General features: G+C 47.6%; 1 protein-coding gene across 1 annotated transcript in view; it reads left to right on the top strand.

Moving 5' to 3' along the window:
• Positions 1-1,013: 1,013 nt before the first annotated feature.
• The window catches only part of NXPH1 (neurexophilin 1), a 329,416-nt gene continuing 316,035 nt past the window's right edge, over positions 1,014-14,394 (top strand). The window contains exons 1-2 of the mRNA XM_033194882.1: positions 1,014-2,160; positions 3,011-3,174. Of these exons, the coding sequence (XP_033050773.1) occupies positions 3,121-3,174 (54 nt within the window). The 5' untranslated portion in view covers positions 1,014-2,160; positions 3,011-3,120. The remainder of the gene's footprint in view (positions 2,161-3,010; positions 3,175-14,394) is intronic.

The raw sequence follows: 14,394 nt of genomic DNA on the forward strand, positions 1-14,394 counted from the left end.
TTAGCTGGAAGGGAGAGTGTAGGCCTCAAAGTGCTGGCAGGTATGTTCTACAGTGCGGATCTAATTTGGAGGTCTTTGGAGATCTGATTCCAGGTGAAGGTCTCAGGGGGGCTCCTCTTGCCTCTGCTACAGGACAGGGTAGCTCTGCTGATTGTCACTGCCTTGTTTGAGGGGTGGTCTCCATCATCCAAGGGAATTCAGCCTGTGGTTGCCCTGGGACCACTTGTCTAGAGTATACATTGTATCTAGGCCCAGACCTGCCAGAGTGTCCACAGGCACACTTGAGGAAATGACACTCCAGACTCATTAAATATCACAATTCTATTTTGATGCCACTAACTCAAGTTCCTGAGATAAATTTCCATAAAATTCCTACAGATTAATATGGATATGTGCATCACCCGGGGACAGGCTCTGGTGAAGGGCAGGCTTGGAGATGCAATGGGCAAGGTTGGGGAAGAGATACCCTCTTCCGGGCTCCGATTTGTGCCCTGAATTTGGGCAAGCTCTAGGAGCACTGGCAACCCCACCAACACCAGAAGCTGGTCCTGGCTTTCTCCTGAGACTGGTGAAATGGCTCTGTTGGTTGTGCACTGGAAGGGTGGAGAAAACACACACACACGCACACACATGTGGTCTGAGGGGGAATGGTAGGGACAGGGTAGAGGCACAGAGATAGAGGTACCTAGAGTCAGAAATCCTGAGTGAGACACACAGAAAGGCAGAAAAAGGCAGAAAGATGCTGAGGGACAGAGACACGAACCACAAGAATGACAGAAGAAGGAGACAGATAGAGGGAGTGAGAAAGATACTGAGAAATAGGGACAGTAAGGGAGAGACTGAGAAAGACAGAGACAGCCAGAGTCGGAGCACAGAGGCCGGGTCTGGGAGACGCTGGTGGGAGGTGTCAGTAGTAAGGGAGGTGGTGACGGCTCGAAGCATCCCCCGTTCTCCTCCTCACTCTTCACGCTCAGCCCAGCCGGCGGCAAGGAGTCGAGAGCCCAAGGTCGCCCAGTCCTCTCGGCTGTCTCGAGCTGAATGGCTGGTAGTCCGATACTCCCCCGCCTCCGGCCCGGCAGCCACAGGTCAGAGGCTCCCGGCGTAGGCGCTCGAGGCCGGCAGGGGCGCCCTGCACCCTCCCGCGCCTTTCCCCGCCCTACGCTACTCCCTGCTGCTCTTCCCGCCACTCCCCTGGGCTTTACGATCTTCCCTACGCCCCCCAGGAAGGGGGCGCTACGGCCACCGAAGACACTGCGGGAGCCACTTCTCCCTGTAGGCCCAGCCCGCGAGAGCCTGAGAGCGGGATCTGTTTACATGGGGTACTAATTAGTCTTTGAGGAATCATTCACCCACGTGCCAAAGTAATTGTCCGTGTCAGGAAGGTAGGCGTGCCAAGCCGCGGCTCTGCGGAGAAACCACCACCACCCCGGCGGCCAGAAACCCAACGCGCTCCAGAGCGTCCCCGGGTGGCCGGGCAGCACCAGGGACAGCGCCCGAGACTCCACTGGGGACAGGCTCCTGGGCTTCCCAGCGTCGCGGGTAGGGGCACAGCTGCTCCGTGTGCCGCAGGCTCCAGATTCTCGCCACCCTACCCCTCCCTCAGAAACTCGGACTGCTCTCGTCTGCCGTGTGGTTCTCTTTTCTTCCGAAAGGCCAGAGTCTTATCTCTCAACTTCAAGTCCAGAGGACTTGCCCAGTCTCCTCCCCTTAAGTCATTTCCACCATCCTCAGGCAGCTGTGGGAAGCCGAGAGTCCTGGACTGCTCGTCCCGGTGCCAGCGCTGGCAGTCCCAGTCCGTCCGGTGCAGCAGTCCAGCGCATTCCCCTCTCTCCCTCCCTCTTGCTCTCCCTCCCTTTCTGTCTTCCTCTCTTTCCTCCTCTACTGCTCCCTCCCTCTCTTGCCTCTTAAGTTTCCTGCACCGTGAATCCAACTGTGCCAAGCCTTGGCTTCCGCGAACCAATCCTGAGCGCGACCCGGGCACTGGGACGGCGACTCCGCCAAAGCTGGACGAGGCAGCTGGACCCGTCTGCGCTCGAGCATGGAGACGGAGCGCCTGGGAGGGCACGTCCGGGGCGCTGGAGACGCCAGGCCCGAGTAGCTCCTCCATGGAGCCTGCCCGGAGCTGTCCCTTCTCGCCGGCTTCACCCCAAGTCCTGTGCGGTACGTACCCTTCGCCTCCACTGTTCCCGGAGGGGACACCTTGGAGCGGGTTGGTGGGCACCAGGAAGGGACGGCAGGGAGGGGCGCTGGTTGGGAAAGAGAACAAGCCTGGCAGGTGACCCTCACAGCTTGGAGGAGGCTTCCTCTCTAGAAGTTAGCGACCGGCTGTGCCTCTTGGCTCGAAAAAAGTAGTACTAGAGACGTGACTGTGAGCGTTCGTGTGTATCTCTGTGTGTGCCAGGGGCTCGAATGGGTAAACTGAGCCCTGCTTTCCTGTATGCAAATTGCATTCTCTTTCCCCACCCCCACTTCACCGAATGTGTTGAGATACCCAGTACCTAATCCTGGTCAGTTCTACCTACCCTTTCCTTTCACCCGCGCCCCCCTCGCTCAATCTCTCTCTCTCTCTTTATCTTTTCCCTCTATCTCTCTCTGCTGGTGTGTACGTGTGTGAGCACTGCCAGGGCTGGCGAAGAACCAGCCGCCGCCTTTGGTCCAAGCCGCCCGGCCACCAAACACTAGGGCAGGTCTCGCTGCCAGAGAAGGCTGGGCTCCGAACCAGCCTGCACTCGGCTCAATGTGCTCTGCCGCCTAGGAACTCGCACCCGAGAAGCGCAGGGCGCAAGGAGCCCCTCACCCTCCCTCTCGTCCGCCCTCCCGCCTGCCCGGCTGCGGACCGCGCGCTTGCTCGTCTCAGGCTCTGGATTTACTCGCTTTTCAATTTTTCGTACCCTCCCTCCTGCTTTTTTTTTGGTCCCCCACTCCCCACCAAGACCCCCTTTCCCCGCTTGATCGTCAAGCCTAACCTTGCCCGCGTGGTCATGGGATGTCTAATTTCATTTGTATCTAGGCTGCTGAGAGCGCTCCTTGCTCTGTAAAGTGGATGTCAGGTGGATCTATGTTTTTGAAGGAACAAAGACTCAGAGAAAGCACCGCCAAGGAAGTTTGAGACGCGGGAGAATGCAGGCTGCGTGCTGGTACGTGCTTCTCCTCCTGCAGCCCACCGTCTACTTGGTAAGTCTGGCGGGTTCGGGGCTTTTGTATTCCCACCCCGGCCGGGAGGCAAAGAAACTGGAGGCACGCGGGAGAAGGGTTACACCGCCCGTTCAGCGAGAGCAGCTTCCTAGCAGCTGTGTTGGAGCAACTTTGGCAAGCTGGTCTCCGGATTCCTGCGAATTTTCCGGGGTTCCCATCCCCATTTTCTGCTCCAGTCCCCCAGTCTCCTGCGCGTGATTCTGAAAAGCGGCTAGGGCGCTCAAGACACCCTAAACTCAAGGAGGTAGTGAGATGGGGAGCTTTATGTGGTAGAGGGCAACGAGAAGAAGTGGAAGGCAAGAACTCTCAGTAGCTCATGCACGGAGTTTAAACGAAGGGAAGTTTAAAAGAAGGGTGTAGCTAGGGGGTGGAAAGCACAAATCTGCCCAGATCTGTGAGTTTAAAAGTGAATCTACCCACCCACTTCCCCGATTTGGAGATGAGATACATAGAGAAGCGCAGTTAACTTTCTTTGACTTGTAAATGTTCCGACAGGATAAGTTAAACTATCAGGAGTACTGCAAGCAATCGGAGTTAGGTCAGAGATACTCCAGCAAACAGGTCCACCTTCCTCTCGTCTCAACCTCCCCTTTTCATCAAATAACTAAATCCCATTTCCAGTGGCTAGTCTGTTATTAGGGAATGGTAGGCCTTGTCGCCAGGGAGAGAATCCTAAACAAAGCCGCTGTCTGTGTCCTTCAGTAGTAGAGTTTTCCGGGGGCTGGACTTTGTACACTGCTGGAACTCGGTTCCTGGTTGAAGCGCTTTGTTGTGGTGAATTGAGAGCTGTTTGTGCTGTGTTGAGGCAAGGAAAATGCGATATTTCAGGTCTGGCTTCTGGGGTGGGAATGGGGGAATGGGGGTAAGGGACACTTGTGCCCTGCTGGTGAAGTTGTGTTCAGTGTCCCGACCCCCATAGCCCATCCTGGGCTGCGGGAGTGCACCGAGGGCTCGCTGTGTTCTGTCTAGGGGTGAGGTGCGCTAAAGTAGCCCGAACTCTCTGATGGGGCTACACCTCTGATTGGAAGTGGTATTGGTGCCCCTCAATCCCAAGAGCCTTAGATAGAACCCACAAGCCTGGAAGAATTGCCATTCCTACAATTGACAGCGTTTCTCGGCCGTTTCCTTGGTGCATGTGACTGCAAAGCTGCGAGTTGTGTGAATTCTGTGTATGTGAGTGAGTACGTATATATATGTGTGTGTGTGAATGTGTATTTAACCGATTTCAGCTTCAATCCAAGCATCCTCAATGTTGCCTGTCTTTGCACCTTTATCGCCTGACCGTAGCAGCCGCGGACGCCAGAGGGCGCTGCGCATCAGCGTCCTCGCCCACAGGACACCTTGGGGTAAACAGGTGAAAGCCAGGGCAGCCAATCCAAAAGAACAGCCTTTCTGACTCTGTCGCCGAAGTCTGTGCCTTTCCCCGCTGGAACGCAGACGGAATACAAAAAGTGTCCTTCCCATTTCCCATCTTCAATCATTTTCATCCCCACCTGTGTCCAATAAGCCCATCGACATTGAGAGACCATGGATGGAGGGCAGAAAGTTTGGCCAAAGGAAATATAGAAATATTTTATTGAGAGATGCGGGGAGGGAAAGCAAAGTGAAAGCGACGGCGGGGGTGGGGCGGGGCGGGGAATATTAACGATTCCCTTGACCAACGTAACCCGCCTGCTCCTTTCCTCTGCATACCTTTATGCATGACCTGAACCTGAGGACTGTTCTTACGTCCTTGGGCTGCGCTCACACACACGGCAAGGGCTTGGTGCAGTTTATTGCTTGGAGCAAGTACTTCGATAGTCTGGAAAATAATCTATCAAAAGCAGAAGTGAAATCAATACGTTGTGTTAAATTTTAAATGTGTTTGTTGGCAGTTAAACCGTTTTCCACTCATTACAACAACAGTGCTGGATTTATTCTAATGCGATGCGTTCTCAACAACAAACGCATTAATTCTCCTTTAATTGTAAACTGGGAGCATTTGAAAACCATTCAGTGTGCAAATTATGCTGATTCAATTACCGTTTAGTTACAGACTTCATTACCTGAATGCCTTTTGGCAATACAGAGAAAGGAGACAATTTTTCCAATTTCACTCAAAACAATACGAAATGTGAACAATAAAATAGAGAAGGAGATTTAGAAGTCCATTCTTTTTTCTCCAGTCTAAAGTAGTTTTGTGTCGGGGATTAGAAACCACATGCACCACAGAAACTAAGGCTGATGGCTGTGACCCAAAGCAGTATTTCCAGGGATTGTAATCCCATGGATATTTGCCAGCAGAATTCTGAGCTGTTTTCCTGGAGGAGCAAAAAGCTGACTTCTACCATGGAAATGAATTTAAAAGGGTGAATTGGACAGTCATTTCAGGATGGTTTTAGACAAATAAAGAAGTAGAGAGCCTTGATTAAAACTCTAGGGCAATGAACCGATCAAGAAGTGATCAAGGCTTCTTTCTTCATCTATTTCATTAAATACCAGATATAGTTAACTGGATTGATCATTTGTTTGTAGCTGCACATTGGAAGATCTTATCCCTTTGTAGGAACCTGCATTAGATGCATACAGATTGTCAGGAGCTGCCTTAAGTTACATTCAAAGAAGGCAAGAGTGGCAAAACCATTATTTTAATTTTCTCTTGAATTGACATAAGCCAGGGAAAAATTTGATGGATAATTTTTGTCTTTGTGAGCTCATACCACTAGTTAAGTGCCTGTGTCACTCTGTTTATGCCTTGCCTCTTGACTGATATCTCTGTGCACCTTGCCCTTTAAGCCCATGGTATCTTAGTTATGTTTCCCAGGGAGTAATCACTACATTAAATCCAGGAAGCAAGGCTTGTCTAGTTATCTCCTACAGAAATATTTAGGCTTCTGTTTAAAGAGAATACCTTAAATACTCCCAAATTTGAGAATAATTTCTTATGAAAACTCTGCAATAGGTCAATACTCCACACCAAACCACAGTTTCCTACCTGTATTTGGGTGAATGTTTGCAAAGTATATTTCTGGGCCCAGGATTCTTTGAATGCTTTAGGTTGAGGATTTTTGTGTTTTTTGAGAGACAATTCTGTCCTAGTTCAAAATAGAAGCTTATTTTAGTATTTTAATGGGAAGCTAATTAGATATGTGCCCACAGAGTTACCTTCTGAAGCATGTTAGCTAGAATACTCAAAATCCACCACAGGACAAGCTCCAGTTATAAATGCATGGGGGTGGGAAACTAACTTTTAAACATAAAGGTAAAGAAAATTTCAGACTATTGAATGTTATATATTGCAGATTTAAAAGCCTGAATTCAATACTAGAGAAGTCTATGGTTAACAATGCTTGTTAAAAATAATTTAAAAAGATTTGCAATCTTTATTCTCTTATTAGTCCTGGACCAATTCCAGGATATTTTCAGTATGATACAATGGGATGGCAGGATGATAGCATTTTAACTTTATTGAAGCATATACTGAATAAGCTAGAAAAATATGATTTCTTGCTGTGAAGAATGGGGGTTCTAACTTGAATCAACCTCATTGGATCAAGTAGAAGGATAGGCCAGGACACTAGGAGAGCATCTCCTACAGGGTGTGGCATTCTGTTTGGGGGCTCACCTGTGGTAATTCTCAGTTAGAGAGGTGAGCCTAATGAGCACCTTCTGAGCATGCTAATGAAAAAGTTACTCAGAAATTGAGTCCAAGGAATCTGACAAGGCATTGTATAATGTTACTGTGACTAGTCACACATCCACAGCTCTATTCTAATGAGAAGAGGCCCCACCATTTCTGCTGGGAATTAAATTGCTAATAATCAAGTTGCTTTTTAAATCAAAATAGGCAGGAATTAAAAATCCTTTCTAAACTTGTGCCACAACATTTTGAGCCATCTATTCTCTCAAATTTAGGATATTCTTAAAATGTGAATTCTATACCAATTGTTTAATAGAGTTTCGAGAGTAATTAATGTATCCATGGGACCACTACCTCTACACTGTTAAAAGCCAGATCATTTGGGTGAATTTGTCTCATTATGAAGATGGCTGTTAGGTATATTGGAGTTGGGGGAAAAGCAGAGGGAGAGAGAACAGCAATGTATTTTCCTTGGACGAGGTATGTGTACTTCTCATCCTTTAAAAATTAAGCCAGCTGCTCACTGAAAATTTTAATCAGTTTGAGCTTATTGCTGAAAATAAACAAAATAAAATAAATTTCCTGACAGTGATTATTAAGTGTTCCCTACTAAGGCTAGTTGTTGGAGCCAGTACTAAAAGTTTCTCATTCTACTGCATTTCCTGACTCTTCTACTACAGACCAGCCTTCTAGATAGATACAGGCTTCAGACTAGATTTTTGGAAGGCCCTCTACCCCAGCATCACAGCCGTAGAACTCATCAGTTTTAAGATGTATTCCTGAGCTCTGTGGGACACAGCAATTGCTACTATTCTAGGCATTTCCCTGAAATGTTCAACTTTCCATTGACCAAGAAAGCAGCTCGCCCAAGTGTGTGGGAAGAACTTGGGCGAGCTGCTTTAATTGTAAACTGGGAGCATTTGAAAACCATTCAGTGTGCAAATTATGCTGAGAAGAATGGGGCCACATTTCTGCCCCATTTCCAGAAGGATTATCTTGGTCTGAGGCCTTCTAGTGATAGCTTTAGGGAAGCTGACTGTAGTGTTAGGAGAGAACCAGGATTGCTCCAACTTTCTCAGCGATATTTTTTCGGAAAGCCATTAAATTCGTGGCTCCTCTGTGCGAAGTTGATTTCTATTTGGCTTTGAATTGTTGACGGCTATTTCTTCCTTAATGAAAGTGTTGTCTGGGTGAAAAATATATAGGGTGGCTGGGAAATTGGTTGATTTTTTTGAGATAGGTGCCCAATGTCCTGCTTTTCTATCTGAGGGAAGATTTTCTGCAGACTACAGAAATTGACAGCATTGTCCGGGTAATAACCATCGTCGACAATATTTTCAAAAGGGCATTTGAGTGATGAAAGCATTTGGATATTGCTTTTTCAAATAAGAAATTTTCTGTTCTGAGCTTCTTTGATTTTATAGGGGGTGGGGAGTTAACTAGGGGGGCGGTGGGGAAGAAGAAGTCACACATTGGCAGAGATGCCTTCCCCATCCGCCCAGTCCTGGAATACCAAGTGCTTGTCAGCTTCGCCTAGAGTTCCTGGATATGAAGAGCACTCAAAGAATTCGGCTGCGAGTCAAAAGGGAATTTCCGGAATGAGGAATAACACTCTTCTTGCACTCCTATAAAGCAAGTGATGGAAGCTCTGAAAGTTTTCCTGCTCTCAAGTGGGAAGTTAGGAAGTGTGCATTCTTTCTGATGTTTTTAAAAACAAAAAGTGTCTAGCTTTGATTCGATTCAGGAAAGCTCCTTTTGGGCAACCATGTCCGTTAGGGGCTTCAGATCTCATTTTAAGACCTTAACAGTCCCCGCCGTTTTAATTAAGGAAAGACAGACGAGCCTGCCAGCCAAGAGCAGTCGGGTCAGCGGCTTCATGGTGCAGCTGAGTCTCAAAGAGGGTCTGCACTCTCACCTCCCTCTGCATTCTCTTAGCCACTCTTTGCCTGGTCCCGTCACGTGTGTGCAGGAAGTTTCAGTCTTGATTTATCCACTAGTCAAGTTCCCGACCAGCTCTTTTTCTGGATGTCAGCACTAACCCCCTCCCGGAGCTTGGTAAACACAGCGCGCGCATTTTTCTGCCTCAGATTGGCATGTTGACGACTCTGCTTGAAGGAATGTGACAATAAAGTGGGTAACCAAAGCTTGGCAAGCACTTAATCAAGGATAAAAAGGTTCCGCTGTAAGGATGTCACTCAATTTATTGTGAAAGTCGAATGAATTACGTTTAATGAAAGTGCTCCCCAGATGAATATTACCAGCAATTTCCTGAGTTGGCTCTGTCAGCTCGAGATGAGGAAATGCCAACCCAGATCAGAAAAGAGCGCCTGTCTCAATTACTATGTAAGCTTTCCAAGAGCGGCTTTTTATTGAGATGATATATATTGGCGGCTTCTTCAAACCCCTCCGCGCGCCCAATAGCGCGTTTGCTCATTTTCCAAGTTTGCCGTCTGCCCTCGCGGGTTGGTGGCTGTTGTTTAAACTTCCGATGAGCGCGCTACGTTTCTGCTACAGGATGAAAACCTAATTACCTCCTCTGTAAACAGCTTTCCCTAGTATATTTTATTGACTGCGGAGGTGGGAGCCAGCAGGGGGTCCATGGGGGTGGGCGGGGAGCGGATTATCTTGCTCCGGTGCCCTCTGTTGTCGAAAGTTCCTTAGGCGTCTAGTCTGGGGCTCGGGGTGGTGGAGAGCGAGATGGCGTCGGGAGCCAGGGCGTTGGGACAGCGCAAGCGTTGGGGTCCCCGGAGCAGCAAGACAGTAGCGCCTCTCGGGCCACGGCTTGCGAAAAGCTTTCCTAGCTCCTTCTTTCTATAAATTAATGAGGGCACTTTACTCGTTCAAGCCGGAAATACGATGGGGAGGGGGAGACACAGGCCGCAGCCAGAGCGCATCGCCTCATCTACATGAGAATGGAGAACCGGGAGGCTTTTCTTGTACTGTTTCTTTCTCCCACAATAATACAAATTGCTGCTTAGAAAAACCGAGTGTTTCCTTAGAAACTGGCTTGCGGGGGCTCTGCGCGTCCCCACTGAACCTGCCTCTGGTCGCGCCTCGCCATCACCCCCGCCGCCCTAATGGATTCTGACGCGAAGGATCCCAGCCGCCGCGGCTAAGGGCGCAGGGGGAGGCCGCGCGTCCTCGCCACACCGGAGGAAGAGGGCGTCCAGCTCACATATCCCACCCTATATCTCAGACCCCGTCCTCACACATAGACTTTAAAAGGCCATTTTCCTTCGTCTTCTACAAGAAACAAGAAACTTTTTTCGACGTAGGCGTCATATCCTCCCTTCGGAACCTCAGTCCGCTGACCAAAGCCGCAGTGTTCGGGCCCCGGGATTTCGCAGCTGGAGTGGCCGCCGCCACAGCTGCGCGCTTTATTGTCTGCTTTCAGTCGCAGGTGACCTCGAGCGATCCCGACAGGTTTATGGAAACGCAGGTGCAACCCTCTCGCGTCCGGACCCCAAGTTCCCACACCAAAGTGCTGTTTCTGGGGAACTTTTCGTCGACGCTACCAAGCTTCGGTGCTTCTGGGACAGCGGGCTGGACACCGGTAGTTCTCGGGAGAGAGGCCGCAGGCTATAAGATTTGATCGCGCGCAGGAGAGCTTGGGGCACGCCAGGGCCCGGAGAACGATTCTTCAGCACCACGGCCAGCGCCACAGGCTCCGCCCCGCCTGGTGCCCTCAGTAGGACCTCCCTCCCCCGCTGCAGCTCGGGCTGGGCCCTTAAAGTCGAGTTAGCACTCTCTTTCCGCAGATACCTCCTCAAGGCCCAGTCGCAACTGTGACGACGCGCCTACCCTTTCCAGTTATTCGGGCGGCAGCTAGCTCCAGTCGCTGGGTCCCCACCGTGCCCTGCGGTCAGAAACTCTGGCTTGCACCCCTCTCCATTCCCCCACCCCGTGGTTGCAGAGTCACGTGATCACCACGGAGCTTATGCGAATCCTTCTTTCCCCCAACTTCTCCCCTTACCCCGCCTCCCATTCTCTCACAGTTCTTTAAATCTACCCCTCCACCGAAACAGAAACGGGAAGCCTGTAAAGTAGAGCTAGAAGTGTCTTAAGTAACATAAAAGCCTCAACTGACAGACAAGGAAACTGAGGCAACCAACTTTCTCGCAAGAGTAAAACCCTATGGGGAAAAGCGATTCCTGCCCCTCTTCCCCCGGCGAGGAACACGGTTGGAACCACCCAGGCGCCTTCCAGGCTAAGGCGCCTTTAGTGGCGCGCAGGGGTGAGGGATGGGGTGGGGAGAGTCCTAATTATTATGAATTTCTAAAGGCGCAGTAATTATTCACGGGGAGCAGGACAAACCACGGCCCAGGCAGGGAAATCGATATATTTGCTATCGAAAGTGCCTGGCTCGCCTTTAACGCAGACGAATGGGGGATGCAGCCTCATTATTTTCTGTGGTTAGGCTCGCCAGCGTGGGGCCTGATGCAGCGTGAAATCTATCATCATTAGACCCGGGATGGGGCGGGGGTGGGGGGAGGAGTTTCTCTTTACTTACCAAACCGCAACAACAAACAAACAACGACAAACAACCTCTCCAAACATCCATTCTCACACAACGTTGCCCTACCTCCCTCGCCCTTTGCCCTGGCCGCTGTTGCACACTCCCCTGGGGGCTGTCTGCGCGCTCTAGAGTAGACACTGCGGTCACTTAAAGCGCGCCCAGTTCCTCCACCGCAGCGGTCACACCCTTGATTTGATCCAGAAATAAGGTCGGATAGTACCGAGCGTTGGCGCTAGGGGTTGTCTGTGTCAAAGGCGAAGGTTGGCTGGGAAGTTCTGTCCGTTTCTCTTGCCTTAGCGTAGGAGTCAATCCTTTTCTTGTCACCCGATTCTGCAAATTCTCGCTGTATTAAAGGAGCAGAGATCTGGCATGTAGTGCTTCATGAACCCATAGGATAAGTTAGCTCGGAGAAAGGCAAGCCCTCGAGAAGGAAACGAATCAGAAGGTGAAAAGAGCGGTCGAAAATTGAATAGGAAAGGAAGAGAAGGTTTAGGCGCAACGCCTTGGAGGCATTATACGAGGCCCTGGAGAGATTCTGGCCTTTAGCTTAAGGGCCAGCCCGCCTTAGTTTTCTAGGACTGGGTATAGTCCCCACCTCCACCCACCGAGGTCACTGAACTGTCCAAGGTCTTGCCTGCTGGATTACAAGCCTATTCCCATTTATCCTTTCTTCCGCAGTCCACCCTCCCTGGCATAGTCTTTTTCACACTCAGAAGTTGCCTGATGTCCCCGGTGGACAGCTGCTGGGATGAAACCTGTATTCCTGTACAGGTGTCTTTACAGTTCCCTGCAATGCCATAGTACTTAGGGTTAACTGAGGTGTGTGTGTGTGTGGTGTGCATTTGTGAGTGCGTCTTCTTCATCGTCTTCATCTAGCTCGCCCTTCCCTTATTACAGTGAATCAATCGCTGCAAAGAAGATAGGATGTAGCAGTTTTAAAATAACCTAACTCCTCCTTCAATGCAGTAAAATGATCATATTTATAATAACATTAATGAGAACAAAATAAAAAATTATAGCCTTCCAGGCATTAAAGTAGTAATATCTGCCCTCTTCTCTTGGATTTTCTTTTCCTCGGAGCCCAGCCTTTTAATGGTACATTGTGATTACCTGAGTGTCTTTGTTTCCTTGTGGTCGGAGACAGCTAGCCAACGCAATACTAGGACTGTATGATCTATTGGCATCATTTCCTCCCACCCTCTTCATTTTTAGAGGCTTTGTAATTAAACTCTGTGAGATATATGTAACATACATCCAGTGGAGAGCCCTTTTATTTATGTTTATATAGCATGCTGAGAAAGGAAAATTAAGGAAGTGCTTATATTGAAGTAATAAGCCTACTTTGATATTAACAGAATTGTCCTCTTAATTTACTTCTCTCAAGTCTAAAGGACTATCTCTCCGAGACCAGACCCCACAGTCAAGCGTCTTTAAAGAGAGATCCCAATAAAGTGAAAAAGACATTTATTAGCTTGTACTAACTTAGAGGAACAAAAGGCCAGGCTAACCACTCACTGGAAATGTACACTATGGTAAAGGGCAGTATGACGCAGGATGCTGAGCAGAAAGAGGTGACTGGAAATAGCTGCAGGGCCCTACATTTTTCTGCCTCCCTGCCTCTAACCCACCACAATGCATAAATTTACACATAGTGTAACAGGGCTTTCTAGAGCTAAGATAAAGATACAAATTGGCAGGAATTTTAATATAATTGAAAACCGCAGACTAAAAGAAAGAGGCACTGACTTTCTTCTCTAAGAGGTTATTGCAACAAAAATTATGACAAAGATTTAGAGAAAATTTCCTGGTTTTAAGGAGCCTTTTTCATTTACAGATTACATATACACATATACACAAAGGAGAGCAAGGTTATATATGTTTCTATTTATCTACCTCTTTAGAGGATTCCATGGAAAATAATTGTGGAGAATTCTTTTGTTTTCATACAAGTTGTTCCAATATGGGTTTGAAAGTACCATTTCCTTGATAGGAATCTGGTACCTGACATTGCACTGTTGCCTTGTTTATGTGAGTGTTTTCAGCTACAGAATGAAAGCAATTTTGGTAAGGAGGAACTACAATGGCATGATAGCTGAAATTTTAGTCATGCACAATCCAACCTCTTCAACTGAATTTTAGAAAATGATTCTTCTCCTTGTAACCTTGTAGCTGGATGTTATGAGAGGCCCATAGGTATATAAAACAGCTTATATAAAATTAATGGACTGCTTTACATTCACAATCTCTTACTTGCAAAGTCCTTGTAAAATATTGCATCTATTTAAAATAGGAAGAATATAAAGTTAGATTTGGTGTGCAATCGATAGTTGTAAATGATTCAGTGAAATATTTGATTGTTTTGAGTGAGTTTGACAATGTAATGGAAATTTATTGTCTGTCTTAGTGCAGTGATATGAACACTGATATGCTAATCATGAATTGTCCCTTCTTTTATGTACTTGACCTGCTTTGAAACTGATTGTAAGAGTCCAAGGTAACATCTAAGCACATAATCAAAATTTTAGGAATGATGCATTTTCTTAACTTACTAGATACAAAGAAATCTATGGGTCACAAAGAAGTCACGGCTAAGAAAGAAAAAAGCCCCTTTAACATTGCTTTATTATTTTGCTTAAAATAATCAACAATATATTAGTTATAACAATATATTAGTTACATATTATTGATATTCTATATGTATTTTTGAATAAGTAAATGAAAAGAGGTTTTGATTTCAGCATCAAACATAATAAAAATGAGACTTTTTGAAGGTAAATCGTTAAAAACAAATCTCTTCCTGTTTTCCATAGGCACAATTTGAGGTCCTTATCTTGTTCTTCCTCTAAACAAAAATTAAAACTACATTTTCTCATTTATTCTGTTACATAGTTTATGGATCTCTAAAAAATGCCATACATTCCACTATGATTTCCTTTTTTCCTTACTGTGTATTTATATTGGGGGGATGAAGCTTTTTTTTTTTTTTCTCTTGCCTTCTTGGACTGAGAATTATATATGATTAAAAATCATGGTGACATTTTAAAAGGCTGTTCCCCTCCCCATT

The sequence above is a fragment of the Trachypithecus francoisi genome, unplaced genomic scaffold (genome assembly GCF_009764315.1).
Source record: "Trachypithecus francoisi isolate TF-2019V2 unplaced genomic scaffold, Tfra_2.0 Lachesis_group4, whole genome shotgun sequence".
Classification (NCBI taxonomy): Eukaryota; Metazoa; Chordata; class Mammalia; order Primates; family Cercopithecidae; genus Trachypithecus; species Trachypithecus francoisi.